The following is a 16,982-nucleotide window of genomic DNA, read 5'->3' as shown; positions in this document are numbered from 1 at the left end:
TGATGTATATTTTTATTCAATTTATAGGAAATACTCATCATTTAATCTGATTAGCAGAATCACTCTTTGTTGTCAAATCAGTCCATCAAAATACTTTATATATGAAACAGTCTGACTTCATTTTTCAGTTCAAGTAAACATGTTCATATATATTTTAAGAAATATTATAAATATACTGAAAAATAAATTCTGGTATATAATTTTAATAGCCAGTTTACTAGAAGCAGCCCTTTTAAAATCTTGTATCTTTTATATATTTAATCTGAATTTTAAGTTAGAATTTAAAAGAAATCTATATGTTGTTTCTCATTGATTTACAATATGCAGTGTAATTTGTATCTACGATTGTAAGTTATAAAATGAGAAACATGACAAAGGAAAAGATTTTCATTTGGTAAATGTGCATGCACGTATATGTATGTTAAACTCCAGTTACTGGCATTATCATCTAAATAAATAACAAATTATTTTATTAATTTCATAGACAGAAATATACAGCTAAAACTGATCATTCAGGTAGCTGACTTAAATTTTGTTTTGGCATGATAAAAGATAGGGAATACTAAACATTTTATAAGATAATATAAGATAAAGATTGACTACAATTGGAATATTTAATAATATATAATTGAATAGCTATTGAATAATGAAATTGAACAATACTTTCTAAACCTAGAAGATATTGTGTATGTTTTTTATCTGTGGGTTTCAGCCAGTATAACTAAAAAATGTTGATATTCCTGAAAAACATTCAGTTACACTTAATATGTCACTCACCTGCACTGATTTGGGTATTTGAAGATATTTTCTATTTAAAGATAAATCCTAAGTATGACCATTGAGACAATACCTTGCTTCTCTCTCTGTTTCTGGACTGTCCCTCAAGAGCAATACATTCTTTTACAGAATTAATGGAAAATTCCCAACACTTTTTCAGCCCACTGTATACAATATATTTGATTTGTGAACAACCTAACCTTTCTAATGCCATAGTTCATCCTTAGAAGAAAGCCTAAGACTAGGACAAACAAACAGCATGACCGAAATAAAATGTTAAAGTGGATTTATGGAAACTTGATTAACTGTTTCTTTGTTTGGAGCCCTGGAATGTTTTAAACTGCAGGGTAATATTTCATAGTATGATGCTTGAGGGGTGAGCTGTCTTTTCTAAAGTAAAAAGTGGGATTGGTGGAGAGAGGTAAGTGAGGGAACCTACTTGATACTATGAAGAGTGTGTATAGATTTGAGGATCTGAAAATTCCACCATTTTCTTTTTGCTTGTTGAGTGAATACATAAGATTCAAAAAGCCCATTAACCTTTTTCTTTTGCAGCTGTTGTGAGTGCCATCCCTGTGCCGACCCTAGAAAGTGCCCAGTACCCAGGAATCCTCCCGTCTCCCACCTGTGGATATCCCCACCCGCAGTTCACTCTCCGGCCTGTGCCATTCCCAACACTGTCAGTGGACCGAGGTTTCGGAGCAGGAAGAAGTCAGTGTAATGCATTTTCCTCTCTTTTTAATAAGAACAAATGAATAATCGCAAAGGTGTCTTGTGAAATGTGCTGCATTCTGACCTTCTTATCCCTTATAAAGGTTAATTTCCCTATGACTGTGGTACTAGAATGTTCCTTCCCAACACAGTACTTTGGATCCTAACTCATGTGCATTTGTACTGATTCCCTAGACACCTTTCCACAGCACACTCCACTGACAATACGAGGGGAAGTGGTGGGAAAACAAAGGTCAAGTGGTTCCATCGAACAATGATGTGATGGGTGCTTGAAATTAATATGTCCTATTAAATAGGAAATTACTAATCAAGTGATATCTTCCAACATATTTGGTATCTGTTGGTTATGTCTCACTGATTGCTGATGAACCAATACTTGGATGAATGCTTTAGATTTCTTTAATCAGGTAAGTGATACTTTTTCAGCTTTAAAAATTATCAGAAAAAAAAAAAAAAGGATTTACAGGTAGTACTTCATTTATTTGAAGGAAGGTATGAAAAGAGACTGTCAAGCTATTATATTCACCCTGGTGATTTCTACTGTGCCATTTGACTTTTTTTTTTTTTTTTTTGAACACAGCATTTTAAAATCAGTTCTATGGCTTTCATCTCTTAGTTAAGAACAAGTGACTCAGCAGCTCATGTGAGATAGGATGTTTTGTAATAGATATGATAGTAACAACAATAAAATATATTTTTGAGGTAAGGTATATTTTTCCAACCAAACAGGGACAGCTCTAAGAAATCATAAATCGTCTAGCTATAGCAAGGTTAGAATTAAAAGGCATCAGAGATCTGCCAAGGGAGAATTAGATTTATTTTCTCTTTTCTCACTGCACATAATATCTACAGAATAGAGTTGTGTGCAAAAACTCGAGGAAAAATAGTTGCCCAAACTGCATCGAAGGGAATTACATGGGAAAGATGTAGAAAGTCTAACAACCAAAATGATCAAATCCCAAGACAACTGGAAATGGAATTCCAGTCAAAGAATTGTGAGCCCACAAGTGCCTTCTTCACTTCTAAAATGTAGCTCTCTGCAAAAAAAAAAAAAAGACAAGTTTTAATGTTAGTTTAGTATTCTCCCTATTGGTCTGTTGTCTCCTACACTCTTTTGATGTCTTGTATATTCTCTGACTTTAAAGGGAAATATGAAAAGAATGTGTAGACTTTCAGGGGCTGAGGTGGGCAGATCACTTGAGGTCAGGATTTGGAGACAAGCCTGGCCAATATGGTAGAACCTTGTCTCTACTAAATTAGTTGGGTGTGATGACCCGTGCTTATAGTCCCAGTTACTTGGGAGGCTGAGGCATCAGACTCTCTTGAGCCTGGGAGGTGGAGGTTGCAGTGAGCTGAGAGTGTGACACTGCACTCCAGCCTGCATGACAGAGCTAGACTCTATTTCAAATTAAAAAAAAAAAAAAATGTGTAGAATGACCTTTATCAGGTCTCTCCATCATGACTGGTACAAGCCAAAATTCAGGACTTTTAAAATTAGTAATTCACTATTTTTATTCATGTTGTGTTACTCATTTCTTGTCCCTTTTTTTAAAGGCATAGTTTTCTTTTGAAAATTTATTCATTGAGGTCCAACATCAATTTACTCTTTCCTTTTTTCTCTTAAATGGGTGCAGTATGTGAAACTCTCTCTTATTGAATCACAGGGAAAATGATTCCAAAAGTTAAAGCTCAATGAAAATGAATAAAGGGAATCGGCTAGTATAAAATTTGTTTTTATCTGTGGTCAAAAGTCTCATGTGTGACTTGTGATTTTGACAGTGAGTACACTGGGTGTATGTGGGATAGGAGGCATGTGAGAAATATCTGTTCCTTCTGCTCAGTTTTCCTGTGAACCTCAAAAGCCTCTATAAATAAAATCTATTAGAAATTGATTGGGCCAGGCGAGGTGGCTTACGCCTGTAATCCCAGCATTTTGGGAGCCTGAAGCAGGCAGATCACAAGGTCAAGAGATCGAGACCATCCTCACAAAAAGGTGAAACCCCATCTCTACTAAAAATACAAAAAAATTAGCTGGGCATGGTGGCATGCGCCTATAGTCCCAGCTACTTGGGAGGCTGAGGCAGAAAAAAAGAAAGGAAAAGAAATTAATTTATTAAAATATTTATTCTCTAGAAGATATTTTTATTTTTTAAAGTAAGGATTATTAAATAGAAGTAGTTATATGACAAAATGCTTAGTGATTTTTTAACTTTATCTAAAATCAATGAATGTTCTACTCCTGCCCAAAATTTTATAGATTTTTAAAATACATCTTTAGGCATTCATCAAGAATTTTTTGAACAAAGCTATGTGCAATGCAAAGGGACTAAGATCTAATATGTGTTCCAAGTGATTGCTTAAAATAAAAATAAATAACACTCACCCTCCTTTCTAGGAAACTAAATATTCTCTAAATCACTGTCAGAAACAATTAACTTCCCATTTCCCACCATTCCTTATTAGTTTCTAAATGCCTTAGAGAACACTAGACATTCCTGTTCTCTCTCAAGCAGAAAACATTTCATAAATCTGGGTGGATATATCTTATTAGTCGCCTTGGGAAACATAGAAAGGCACACGTATTAAAAGAAAAAGTTGACTTTGCCAAGGTGGAAACTCTTTTTTTCTCCAAAGTTATCTGAAAGACCTTTTGAGTTTTATAAGAAATGAATAACTAAAGTCCTGTCCCAAAGGTCTGTGCCTTCTGAAGGCACAAATAAAGCTGAATTTTTCTCTGATCATAAGGAAAGAAAAGATATGGTACATACATTTGCAGTACATGTATTTGCTGACCTATCAGTAAATATTTATATAGTTGTGATGGACAAATATTTCCTCTTAATAAGTAACTGCATTACTCCTCTTAGTCTCAATAAGCAAATGAGTTATCCCTAGGGAACAGTTTAGCTGCATTGTATTTGAAAACTTCAACCAATAGGTAGTCTTGGGGCCTCATTTCTACAAATCCCTACAAAATTGGTGCCCCCACTTTCTTGTCTTTGAAACAAGTAGATGGTAGTGGAGCAGTTTAAGTGATTTCCACTTTTCCTTTTAGTTCTGACATTGTCTTAACTAGTGAGAAGTCTGGTCAGCTTTATTCATGCTATTTTTCTGCCTCTGTTCTCCCTCAAATGGAAAATCAACTAATAAATGAAACTTGACCTAGATAAAATGAGGAGTGCAATGGAGATCATGGATTATTCTCGAGGGTCTTTAAAAAAATCCAGGCTGTAAGAAACTAGGGTTATGTAACAATATTGCATCATGTCATTCTTCTGAGATTAATGAGTGAACTGGGTTTCTAGAGGTGTTCATGTCTCAGTCTTTGCTTAGAGTTATTGGCTTGCTGTACTTCTATCACATATTGTAGTTTTTAGAAAGAAGAAAAATCCTCATTTTCATTTTTGCAATATTTTTCCTAGTTATTTCATAGCAATTATTTATGTGTATTGATATTAATTACTATAAAGTACCTTGAGATTTGACTCTGCTGTGTAATTGCATGCTATTTGGACAACGAATTCTGACTATTTCATCATATAAAAACAAGTGCCGTGCTAGCACATATTTGATTCTCACTCGATACTCTGAATTGCAGAGCAGGGGCACGTCATGGGCAAAAGCAGGTTTCTTTGCTTTTAGAGATCTTGGCAGAGCTAAATGTTATACCTGTAAGCCAATTTGTTTCACATAGGTGTCCTGAAGCCAGTGTCTGAACTGGACAAAAGTGCTCATCTGAAATGAGAGTGTTTCACCAGTGGAGCAGTTGCTATTGTGTTTGTTAAAGGGTTTTTGCTGCCTTAAATGTCAGCCAGTTCCAAAAAGTATTTATTTTGCTCCACTTAAAATATAAGAATTATGAATTATATATGGAAATCTTATACTTGTTCACTATATTCATTTTGAATACAACAGAAATTGTCCCTTAGGGATTGGTGATATATTCCATCTCGAGGAAGGGCCGTCTCACTCCTGTCTAGTACATTAGGCACTTTCCTATTCTCCGTATGTGGTACTAAGGATGGATTTTGCTAAAGAGGGGACCCATCTATGTAAAGCCATTTTTACTTCCATCAAAAGCCACATCATGACGTTTGCAGCCAGGATCACGGGGCCAGTTGAAAACTTGGGGATAGAAGACTGGGCATGCAGACAATTTTGTTTTTAGAGATGCTGATGAGGAAGAATAGCATTAAAGAGTAGGATTAGGAAAAAGAAAATTCAGTGACATAATCAGAATTCATGTGAAATATGAAAATTTTCAAAGTGAGAGACCGAGTTTCAAAAGACTAACAAATGCATGTACATTCTATTAAACTTACGATCACAATAATAATTTAGATTTCTTTTTTTTATTATACTTTAAGTTCTGGGGTACATGTGCAGAATGTACAGGTTTGTTACATATGTATACACATGCCATGGTGCTTTGCTGCACCCACCAACCCATCATCTACATTACGTGTTTCTCCTAATGCTATCCCTCCCTTACCCTCTAACCCCCAAGAGACCCTGGTATGTGATGTTCCCTTCCCTGTGTACATGTGTTCTCATTGTTCAACTCCCACTTATGAGTAAGAACATGAGGTGTTTGGTTTTCTGTTCTTCTGTTAGTTTGCTGAGAATGGTTTCCAGCTTCATCCATGTCCCTGCAAAGGACGCAAACTCATCCTTTCTTATGGCCGCATTGTATTCCATGGTATATATGCACCACATTTTCTTTATCCAGTCCATCACTGATGGACACTAGGGTTGGTTCCAAGTCTTTGCTATTGTGAACAGTGCCGCAGTAAATATACATGTGCATGTGTCTTTATAGTAGAATGATTTATAATCCTTTGGGTATATACCCAGTAATGGGATTGCTGGGTCAAATAGTGTTTCTAGTTCTAGATCCTTGAGGAATTGCCACACTGTCTTCCACAATGGTTGAACTAATTTACACTCCCACAAGCAGTGTAAAAGCATTCCTATTTCTCCACATTCTTTCCAGCATCTGTTGTTTCCTGACGTTTTAGAAATGGCTATTCTAACTGGCCTGAGATGGTATCTCATTGTGGTTTTGATTTGCATTTCTCTAATGACCAGTGATTATGAGCATTTTTTCATCTTTGTTGGCTGCGTAAATGTCTTCTTTTGAAAAGTGTCCGTTCATATCCTTTGCCCACTTTTTGATAGGATTGTTTTTTTCTTGTAAATTTGTTTAAGTTCTTTGTAGATTCTGGATATTAGTCTTTTGTCAGATGGATAGATTGCAAAAATTTTCTCCCATTCTCTAGGTTCCCTGTTCACTCTGAGGATAGTTTTTTTGCTGTGCAGAAAATCTTTAATTAGATCCCTTTTGTCAATTCTGGCTTTTGTTGTCATTGCTTTTGCTGTTTTAGTCATGAAGTATTTTCCCATGCTTATGTCCTGAATGGTATTGCCTAGGTTTTCTTCTATGGTTTTTATGGTTTTAGGTCTAACAATTGAGTCTTTAATCCATCTTGAATTAATTTTTGTATAAGATGGAAAGAAGGGATCTAGTTTCAGTCTTCTGCATATGACTAGCCAGTTTTCCCAACACCATTTATTAAATAGAGAATCCTTTCCCTATTGCCTGTTTTTGTGAGGTTTGTCAAAGATCAGATGGTTGTAGATGTGTAGTGCTATTTCTGAGGCCTCTGTTCTGTCCTGTTCGTCTACATATCTGTTTTGGTACCACTACCATGCTGTTTTGATTACTGTAGCCTTGTAATATAGTTTGAAGTCAGGTAGTGTGATGCCTCCAGCTTTGTTCTTTTTTGCCTCGGATTCTCTTGGCTATACGAGCTCTTTTTTGGTTTAATATGAAATTTAAAGTACTTTTTTTCCAATTCTGTGAAGAAAGTCAATGGTAGCCTGATGGGGAGAACATTGAATCTATAAATTACTTTGGGCAGTGTGGTCATTTTCATGGTATTGATTCTTCATATCCATGAGCATGGAATGTTTTTCCATTTGTTTGTGTCCTCTCTTATTTCCATGAGCAGTGGTTTGTAGTTCTCTTTGAAGACGTCCTTCACATCCCTTGTAAGTTGTATTCCTAGGTATTTTATTCTCTTTGTAGCAACTGTGAATGGGACTTCACTCATGATTTGGCTCTCTGTCTATTTTTGGCATATAGGAATGCTTGTGATTTTTGCACATTGATTTTGTATCCTGAGACTTTGCTGAAGTTGTTTATCAGCTTAAGGAGATTTGGAATTGAGATGATGGGGTTTTCTAAACATACAATCATGTCTTCTGCAAACAGAGACAATTTGACTTCCTCTTTTCCTAATTGAATACCCTTTATTTCTTTCTCCTGCCTGATTGCCCTGGCCAGAACTTCCAACACTATGTTGAATAGGAGTGGTGAGAGAGGGCATCCCTGTCTTGTGCCAGTTTTCAGAGGGAATGCTTCCAGTTTTTGCCCATTCAGTATGATATTGGCTGTGGGTTTGTCATAAATAGCTCTTATTTTTTTGAGATACGTTCCATGTATGTGTCCAGTTATTTATCCATTTCTTCTAGATGTTCTAGTTTGTTTGCATAGAGGTGTTTTTAGTATTCTCTGATGGTAGTTTGATTTCTGTGGGATTGGTGGTGATATCCCCTTTATCATTTTTGATTGTGCCTATTTGATTCTTCTCTCTTTTCTTCTTTATTAGTCTGGCTAGCAGTCTATTTTGTTGATCTTTAAAAAAAAAAAAAAAACAGCTTCTTGATTCACTAATTTTTTGAAGGGTTTTTCCTGTCTCTATCTCTTTCAGTTCTGCTCTGATATTAATTATTTCTTGTCTTCTGCTAGCTTTTGAATTTGTTTGCTCTTGCTTCTCTAGTTCTTTTAATTGTGATAGTATGGTGTTGGTTTTAGATCCTTTCTGCTTTCTATTGTGGGCTTTTATAGCTATAAATTTCCCTTACACACTGCTTTAAATATGTCCCAGGGATTCTGGTACATTGTGTCTTTGTTCTCATTGGTTTCAAAGAACATCTTTATTTCTGCCTTAATTTTGTTATTTACCCAGTAGTCATTCAGGAGCAGGTTGTTCAGTTTCCATGTAGTTGTGTGGTTTTGAGTGAGTTTCCTAATCTTGAGTTCTAATTTAATTGCACTGTAGTCTGAGAGACTGTTATGATTTCTGTTCTTTTCCATTTGCTGAGGAGCATTTTACTTCCAATTATGTGGTCAATTTTACAATATGTGTGATGTGCTGTGAAGAATGTATATTATGTTGATTTGGGCTGGAGAGTTTTGTAAGTGTCTATTAGGTCTGCTTGATCCAGAGCTGAGTTCAAGTACTGGATATCCTTGTTAATTTTCTATCTCGTTGATCTAATATTGACAGTGGGGTGTTAAAGTTTCCCACTGTTATTGTATGGGAGTCTAAGTCTCTTTGTAGGTCTCTAAGAACTTACTTTATGAACCTGGGTGCTCCTGCATTGGGTGCATATATATTTAGGATAGTTAGCTCTTCTTGTTGCATTGATCCCTTTACCATTATGTAATGATCTTCTTTGTCTCCTTTTATCTTTGTTGGTTTAAAGTCTGTTTTATCAGAGACTAGAATTGCAACCCCTGCTCTTTTTTTGTTTTCCATTTGCTTGGTAAATCTTCCTCCATCCCTTTATTTTGAGCCTCTGTGTGTCTTTGCATGTGAGATGGGTCTCCTGAATACAGCACACTGATGGGTCTTGACTCTATCCAATTTGCCAGTCTGTGTTTTTTAATTGGAGCATTTGCCTGTTTACATTTAAGGTTAATATTGTGAATTCGATCCTGTCATTATGATGCTAGCTGGTTATTTTGCCCATTAATTGATGCAGTTTCTTCACAGTGTCAATGTTCTTTACGATTTGGTATGTTTTTGCAGTGGCTAGTACTGGTCGTTCCTTTACATGTTTAGTGCCTCCTTCAGGAGCTCTTCTAAGGCAGGCCTGGTGGTGACAAAATCTCTCAGCATTTGCTTGTCTATAAAGGATTTTATTTCTCTTTCACTTATAAAGCTTAGTTTGGCTGGATATGAAATTCTGGGTTGAAAATTCTTTAAGAGACCTGGCGTGGTGGGTCATGCATGTAATCCCAGCACTTTGGGAGGCTGAGGCAGGTGGATCATGAGGTCAGGAGTTCAAGACCAACCTGGCCAAGATGGTGAAACCTCCTGTCTACTAAAAATACAAAAATCAGCTGAGCATGTTGGTGGGCACCTGTAATCCCAGCTACTCACGAGGCTGAGGCAGATAATTGCTTGAACCTGGGAGGCGGAGGTTGCAGTGAGCCAAGATCATGTCACTACACTCCAGCCTGGGCAACAGAGCAAGACTCCATCTCAAAAGGAGAAGCCAGTCCAAACTGTCTGCAAATTCCAAAAACCAGAATGCCTCGTCTCCAAAAGATCACAACTCCTCACCAGCATGGGAACAAAACTGGACAGAGAATGAGTTTGATGAATTGACAGAAGTAGGTTTCAAAAGGTGAGTAATAACAAATTCCTCCAAGCTAAAGGAGCATGTTCTAACCCAATGCAAGGAAGCTAAGATCCTTGAGAAAATGTTGGTTAGATGAATTGCTAACTAGAATAACAAGTTTAGTAAAGAACATAAATGACCTGATGGAGCTGAAAAACACAGCACGAGAACTTCGTGAAGCATACACAAGAATCAATAGCTGAATTGATCAAGCGGATGAAAGTATAGTGTAGATTTTATTTCAAAAATGCAGAAAAGGTAGAAAAGGAAAAATTGAAAGAAGGAAGGAAATGAAACATCATAAACATATTATTGTCCCTTTAATGGCTAAATCGGTGTTTAAAATATAATGTGGGTTAATTGCAATCCATCTTCAATAGAGAGAATTATTTAAGGCAGATTTTTGAGGAAAATTGTGAAATTTCTTTCCCTGGATGAATATTTTTAATGTGGCATTTATAGACCCTTTAATAAAAAGCTGGCCCATTGGAGATAAAGGAGGAGCATAGAGAAACAGCCACAGGAACCTCATTTGTGAGATGCACAATTCACAGAGGAACACAGAGACCAGTCTAGTGGAAGCCAAAGCATTTTCACTTTCCCAGAACTTCTCCTGTGAAATTACAAACCCTTTCTGATGAATAATTTTCTCCAACCCAACAATTATCTTGGGAACCCTTGAAAGAGCCTGCCTTTCCCTCCTAAGCAATGCCTGCAATCTAACATTTCGCAAGCATCTTCTGAGACCTGTGACTGGAAGGAATTGCTAGCAAGGAGGCCCACATTAAGGCAAACTTTCTTATGGGAACAAAGAGGAGAGGACTTGATGTCATCTCTCTCAGGCCAGTGGCACAAAGATACCCAAAGTTGGGTCTTGGCTAAAAATTGACCATTGGTCATATTATCCTTTAGACTAAATGAGTCCAAAGTTAAACCTAAGTAATTTGCATTGTCTCTAGAACCACACTCACAAAAATCTCATTATACAACACTGTTTGAATACAAGCACATAAGTGTTCCTCTCCCCTTTACAGTCTTAAAAGAAATTTAGTGCCTTGTATAACACCTACCCAAAGCCTCACATCTGAGAGCCAACATCACCAAGGATTTGCTGGTTTGCTTGCAGCCCTACACATTATCCTTAATAGTGTGCATTCATTTGCTCTTTTTTTCTTCTTTGGCAGGATTTCCTAGCCTGGAAATAAGGCACTTCTCTTCAAACTGTTTGGGATTCTCTCATTTGCTGCCTTCATTCATTTCCCTTGTTCAAAGAAATCTTTTATCAAGTCTCTGCCTGTATTTTGGCTCTGATTGTTGTATGTCTACATCCTGTGCTCAGCGAACCTTGTATCTTTCTACCTTCATCTCTGAATGGGATAAGCCTGGAGGCTGCTCAGTGACCCAGAAGACCTCTAACCCCTTCTGAATATAGAAGAATGAGTATAGATACCTTCTGAAGACACATTTCACTTCTGAATAACTTTAATTCTATGTCTTGATCTTTTGTATCTTAAATCTCTATTCCCTTCAGCATTATCAGATTTTCTTTCTATTCCTCTGCACTTTGCTGACCTCATTGAGCCTCTGGGAGACTTGTCTCAAAATTATCTCACTAATTATCTTGAAATATTTCCTGGTTACAAATTCTCTTTCAAAAGCAAGATATTATCTTCTATCACCACATTTTGATTTACCTGACAAAAATTTAATAAGAAATAAGTCATCAGAAAAAATATTTTATTAACACTTAAACCTACTATGCAGCTCGTTTCACTTGCAGTTTAACCTGGACTTGTTAACTTTGAATATGAATGAATAGTTCAAGTTCACTCACTGTCATTAACAAGAGAAACTTCTTTGAAAACATTTTATTCTGTCTTACCTGTGTTCTCTGAAAAAAAAAAGTGTATTTCCATATACAAAGCTTTCCAAATGCCCATAGGCAGTCACAGTAACTGTGCAGAACCTCTTCAACTACTGTAATCTGCCTGCAAATTACAAGGTTTACTATCAAAGAGGAAAAATTGCAATTCTGCATTCAGGCAACTTGTTCTGGCAGAGTCATCTCTCATACAACTGTTTAGCTAGATGTGTCTCCATTTTGTTATGGAAGATAATGATAGTGGTTATTATTTGTATCATTTTATTAGCAATGCCTCTGAGCATCCTGTAACTCTGATTTGTTTGACAGTTGACATGGCATGTTTAAATCACAGAAAAATTGGCATATTGGCTGGTAGAAAATAATGCAGCGGTAACAGGGTTTGGTACATTGAATTTCACTGACATTGCAGCTTATGAAAGGAGAAATAACTCTTTTTTCTCTCTTCATCACTTATGATTAGAGGGCCCAGACAGTTCAGGCAACATAGTCAGTGCTCAATGTATTTTACTACTCTTCCTCAAAGATAAATTTCTGTCCTGCTGGATCTATTTCTATTGTTTAAAGGGGAAGTGCTATCATGTTGCATATGTATATGAAGGTAGAGGAATGAGAATGTTCATAACTTGGAGAAGAGACTGACCACATCCTATCACATCTCTCTGAATGGATTCAGGGACTCTTCCAGTGACTTAAGGAAAATAGAATTTGTCCAGGAATAATGAATGACTTTTCTTGTCTCCACTGCAGCAGTGAGTGAAGGACCAACTACCCAACAACCACCCATGCTGCCCCCATCTCAACCTGAGCATTCTAACAGTGAGGAGGCACCAAGCAGAACCATCCCCACGGCTTGTGTTCGACCAACTCATCCACTCCGCAGCTTTGCTAATCCTTTGCTACCTCCACCAATGAGTGCAATAGAACCGAAAGTCCCTTACACGCCACTTTTGTCTCAGCCAGGTAAAGTACTCGATTGTTCACTTTTGAAATTCATATTATTGGTGCCTCTATTTAAGTGCATGAGGGTGCTTGAAAAGGCCTAGATGTCATATGTCTTTTCAATGTTGATTACATGCCCAGTGTGCTCATTTTTGTTACTGATGCTTGTAGTATAACCCTTAATGACCCACCTCCCAAGCAGTTAATTGGTTGTAGGTGCTTTTCATCCCTTTGGAAAGTTGTCCAGGAATCCTGGAAGCCAGTCCACCATTTTTAATATGTGCTATAAGGTGTGCTTGCTAGAGAATACTGGAAACATTCCTGATTCCCTAATTTCATTCTGCCACATGAGTTCTAAGGGTTAAAGCTAGACTCCAAGACTAGATGTAAAGGTATAAAGATCTCCAAAACCACTTTTTAGAGAAATGGATTGGATCTCATAATTCTTCTTTGTGCCTTTCAATAGTCATTTCTCAGGAGTTCTTACATATTTCAGAGTACTAGGCCAAGGAATGTCAGACCAGTGTTGAGTACAACTCAACTAATTTTAAAAATGAAGAAACTAAAATTTAGATTGATAGAAAGCAACATATCTATGGTCCTTTCTAAGAAAATAAGATGGCAGGGATGGGAAATGAGTCCCAGATTCCCAAAGCAGTATTGATTTTATTGCTTGGCCTAGTATCCCAAAGGGCTGACCTTGAGCTCCATTTTGTTTTTGTTAAGGATTGGGGAGGGAGAGAGGGAGTGTATCACAGAGAGGCAGAGACAAAAAGAGATTGAGGAAGAAAGAGGAGGAGGAAAACAAGAAACAGGTAGAATGAATAAATCAATAGATAAGTAGATAGAGATAAATAAATATTAGTACTTAAAATTATTTGAAATATTAGAATAATTCTTAAAACCCTCAGTATATCAGGCATAAGACAGTAAATTTCAGTAGTTCTAAGTAATCTGAGATGGCCTCCTTAGCACAGGCAGCTGAACTGGGTTAATCTACATTATGCTAATACATTTGACTACTTTTTTGTTACTCAGACCTACAATAATTTATTTTGTTGCATTAGTACATGAGCCACATAATAACTGTAAAAGCTAGAAAAATATGATTGTCTATGAAGCGTAAATGTTATTTTATATTAAGAATGTATCTAGTTGCTGAGATGACATTAGTTGATTTGTACACATCACCTCTGATGTTCTCAACATTTACATGATGTACAATATGTATACTCAGCTACGCAGCCCCTGGGAGGTGGGGTGGAGCATGAAGGCATGTAGGATTCCATTGGTTGGAATGAACGTTCCTCTATGGAGTCTCGCTTGACACATAGGCTCAGCACATGTCATGATTTCGTTCTACAGGAGATAGCCCTTCTCAACCCAGCAAATCCCACATAGGGACTGAAAAAAGGTCTGTATTGCCCAAGCCCCTCTCTCCACCCTCCCATGCATACACACTCCACACACACACACTTTATGCGGAGGATCTGCTACTTTATATGGCCCCAAAACTATGAAGTCTTTGATAATTGAGGCAGAGACAACTTGAAGCAAGAGCATTCATTTAATGAAATTCTGGTGCCAAGAGTATGCTTCCTTGTGATTTCTGGCTGCTTCTGTTTCCCCACTGCAAGCACAACCCAGGGAAATAGACCTTGAAGGAAACTAGTATTCAAGATAGTTGACAGGTTAATTGCAACTGCTAACAATAACTAGCCTTTAATGCACAGGCCTGTAGGACAGGCATGATTCTGAAGGCTTATCACATCTCATTTGATCCTCTAAACAACTTTGTGAGGTAGCTACTAGTCTTAACCCCATTTCATGCACAAGGAAACTGAGGCACAGATAATTTAAGTAGCTTATTTAAGTCTATAGCAAGTAAGTAATGTATCTTTTCCTTGCTCTTTTCAACTTTAGAAAACCTGGGTTCTCAAATTTTAGAAACTAATTTGTGCCTTTTAGTTTATGTCTAATTTGTTTAATGAGAAAAACAAAGACTAATAAAACTACTAAGTCATTAAATTAGTTGAATCATTAAAAGAAAAAATCAAGAAGCGTCTTAAATAATTCTGGACTGAAGAATATATTTTCTCATCAGATTTTGATGAGGAAAGGTAAGAGCTTTAACAATTCTATAGTAAAGAGGACCAATTTGATAGCAACAAAAAGTAAAGTACAGTTGCAGCAGTTTATGCTGTTAATATTTCTCTCTGCTTGCAAGTAAAAACTTTAAGAATAAAACACTGAAAATGACATTCTGGAGGCTACTTTAAATGAAAAATTTTACTGCACCAGTGATATTTAGTTTGGGACACAAGATTTGGAAATCAACCTATGCTCTGGAGTGCTACAATACCAAAAGGATACTTTTTTTAAAAAAAGAAGATCTGATGATTGATAGATGGAACAGAAAATTGGCACTTTTTAACTAGTTATTTTCTTCTAAGTACATTAATGACAAAGCTGCCTAAAGCAAAATCTGATATAACGCAGTATAAATTAGCGGATTATGTCCTTCATAGAAGGGAAATAGAATCAGTTGTGCTGTTTCTGTACTAATTTCATCAAATAATAAGCATGTCTGAAGAGCCAAAAAAAATTCTCTGATCTAATGGCAACCGGGCAAAATCTCATTTTTTAAATTTTCATTGTACACTTAAGAGCCTTCTTTTGTTTTTATTTGAACTTTTTCTCTCAAGCCATCTCTTCTTTCCTATTTTCAGATATCTCTGGCTAGAGTTTTTGTTTGATTTTATGTTTTTTATAGCTCCTCTTTAAATGCCACTCTCCCCCACTCAACTTGAGGCATGCCCCGCCGTCCCTTTGGAATTATTAAATTCCTATTTCTTTCGTGTTTCTCTCTTATTGTCTTCCTATGATTCCTATTCATTTCATAATGCCTTACCTCATGATTTTCAAATAAGTTCTCCCTGCATTGCTCCTGACACATGGTAAATAGCATGCTTTTTAAAAGGGCTGATGTTTACTTATTCTAATAGAAAAAGAAAATTAGCAGACTGACAAATGTATTAGCTGTGACATTAACTACATGCTTCTTAGACTTAAAGATGAAATACTTAGCGCTTTCAACAAGTTTTAATTCTAAGAAAATCATTACTTTAGTCAAACTGATTGATGAAGTAAAGTCATTCTCTTGTCAGCTTTTTTTAAAAAAATACCTCAAATAATTTTACTGTGGATTTCACAAGAAAGGACTGCATAATTAGTGATGAATTTATATTTACTTACCACAAGTAATTACTTTAGAATATGGTAATGTGGGGCATTGCTCTAATTTTTAAAGATCATGCTAAATGAGAAACTTCTACTTTGAAATCTTTGAGATTGGGATCAAGGAAGAAGCTCTTTCCCCACTCAAATTCCTGTGTGTGAATTTTCTTTTGTTAAATTTATTTTATTTTAGGTTCTGGAGTATGTGTGCAGGATGTGCAGGTTTGTTACATAGTTAAACGTGTGCCATGGTGGTTTCCTGCACCCATCACCTAGGTATTAAGCCCCGCACGTATTAGCTATTTTTCCTGATGCTCTTCCTCCCTTCACCCTACCCACCGACAGGCCCCAGTGTGTGTTGTTCCCCTCCCTGTAGATTTTCATGGTCAACACAATCAGTCTGTGCCTTAGTTTTCCTCCCATTAAGGCACACAGAGCTATTTTTGCAGCAGTTTTACATGAGTCTAGGGCAAAACGTATTATGCAGTAATAGTCTCCATGGGGTTGCAGAGCATTTCGCAATATTTTTATAGTAAGCGGTAATTAGAAAGCCATTCTGTTGTCATAACGACTGAAATTCTGCCTACCTGAAAACAGATTCATTTCCTCATTTTTTTTTCTTCCACCTGCTGAGTTAAAAATGTAGCTTACAAGACTCTAGGGTATTTATGGTGTTTCTTACAATTTCATCATCACCTTATAATAGAGTGCTTCCATCTTTTAATGCTTTATCTATAGACGTGAATAACTGTGAGATCTTTACACATTTCATGGAGCCTGCAATCACCACACTTTGCAAATCATAAATGTAGACCTGTAAGTGATTTGGCTTAGTCCCCTTTCAGGTTACATAGAAAATGTTTGATAGAGTGTTGGGCTTATTGCATTATAGATCTGACATAAGTTTTACAAAGGGCCAAGATAGGGTGTGTGGTTTTTT

At 36.5% G+C, this 16,982-nt stretch overlaps 1 protein-coding gene across 1 annotated transcript in view; it reads left to right on the top strand.

Moving 5' to 3' along the window:
- DCC (DCC netrin 1 receptor) overlaps window positions 1–16,982 on the top strand; it is a 1,221,566-nt gene that overhangs the window by 1,172,363 nt on the left and 32,221 nt on the right. The window contains exons 26-27 of the mRNA XM_025365180.1: window positions 1,333–1,494; window positions 12,614–12,826. Coding sequence (XP_025220965.1) covers window positions 1,333–1,494; window positions 12,614–12,826 — 375 coding nt within the window. The remainder of the gene's footprint in view (window positions 1–1,332; window positions 1,495–12,613; window positions 12,827–16,982) is intronic.

Source organism: Theropithecus gelada, chromosome 18, assembly GCF_003255815.1.
Source record: "Theropithecus gelada isolate Dixy chromosome 18, Tgel_1.0, whole genome shotgun sequence".
NCBI classification, from domain to species: domain Eukaryota; kingdom Metazoa; phylum Chordata; class Mammalia; order Primates; family Cercopithecidae; genus Theropithecus; species Theropithecus gelada.
The sequence above is the reverse complement of the archived record's forward strand: the minus strand, read 5'-3'. Positions and strand labels throughout refer to the sequence as shown.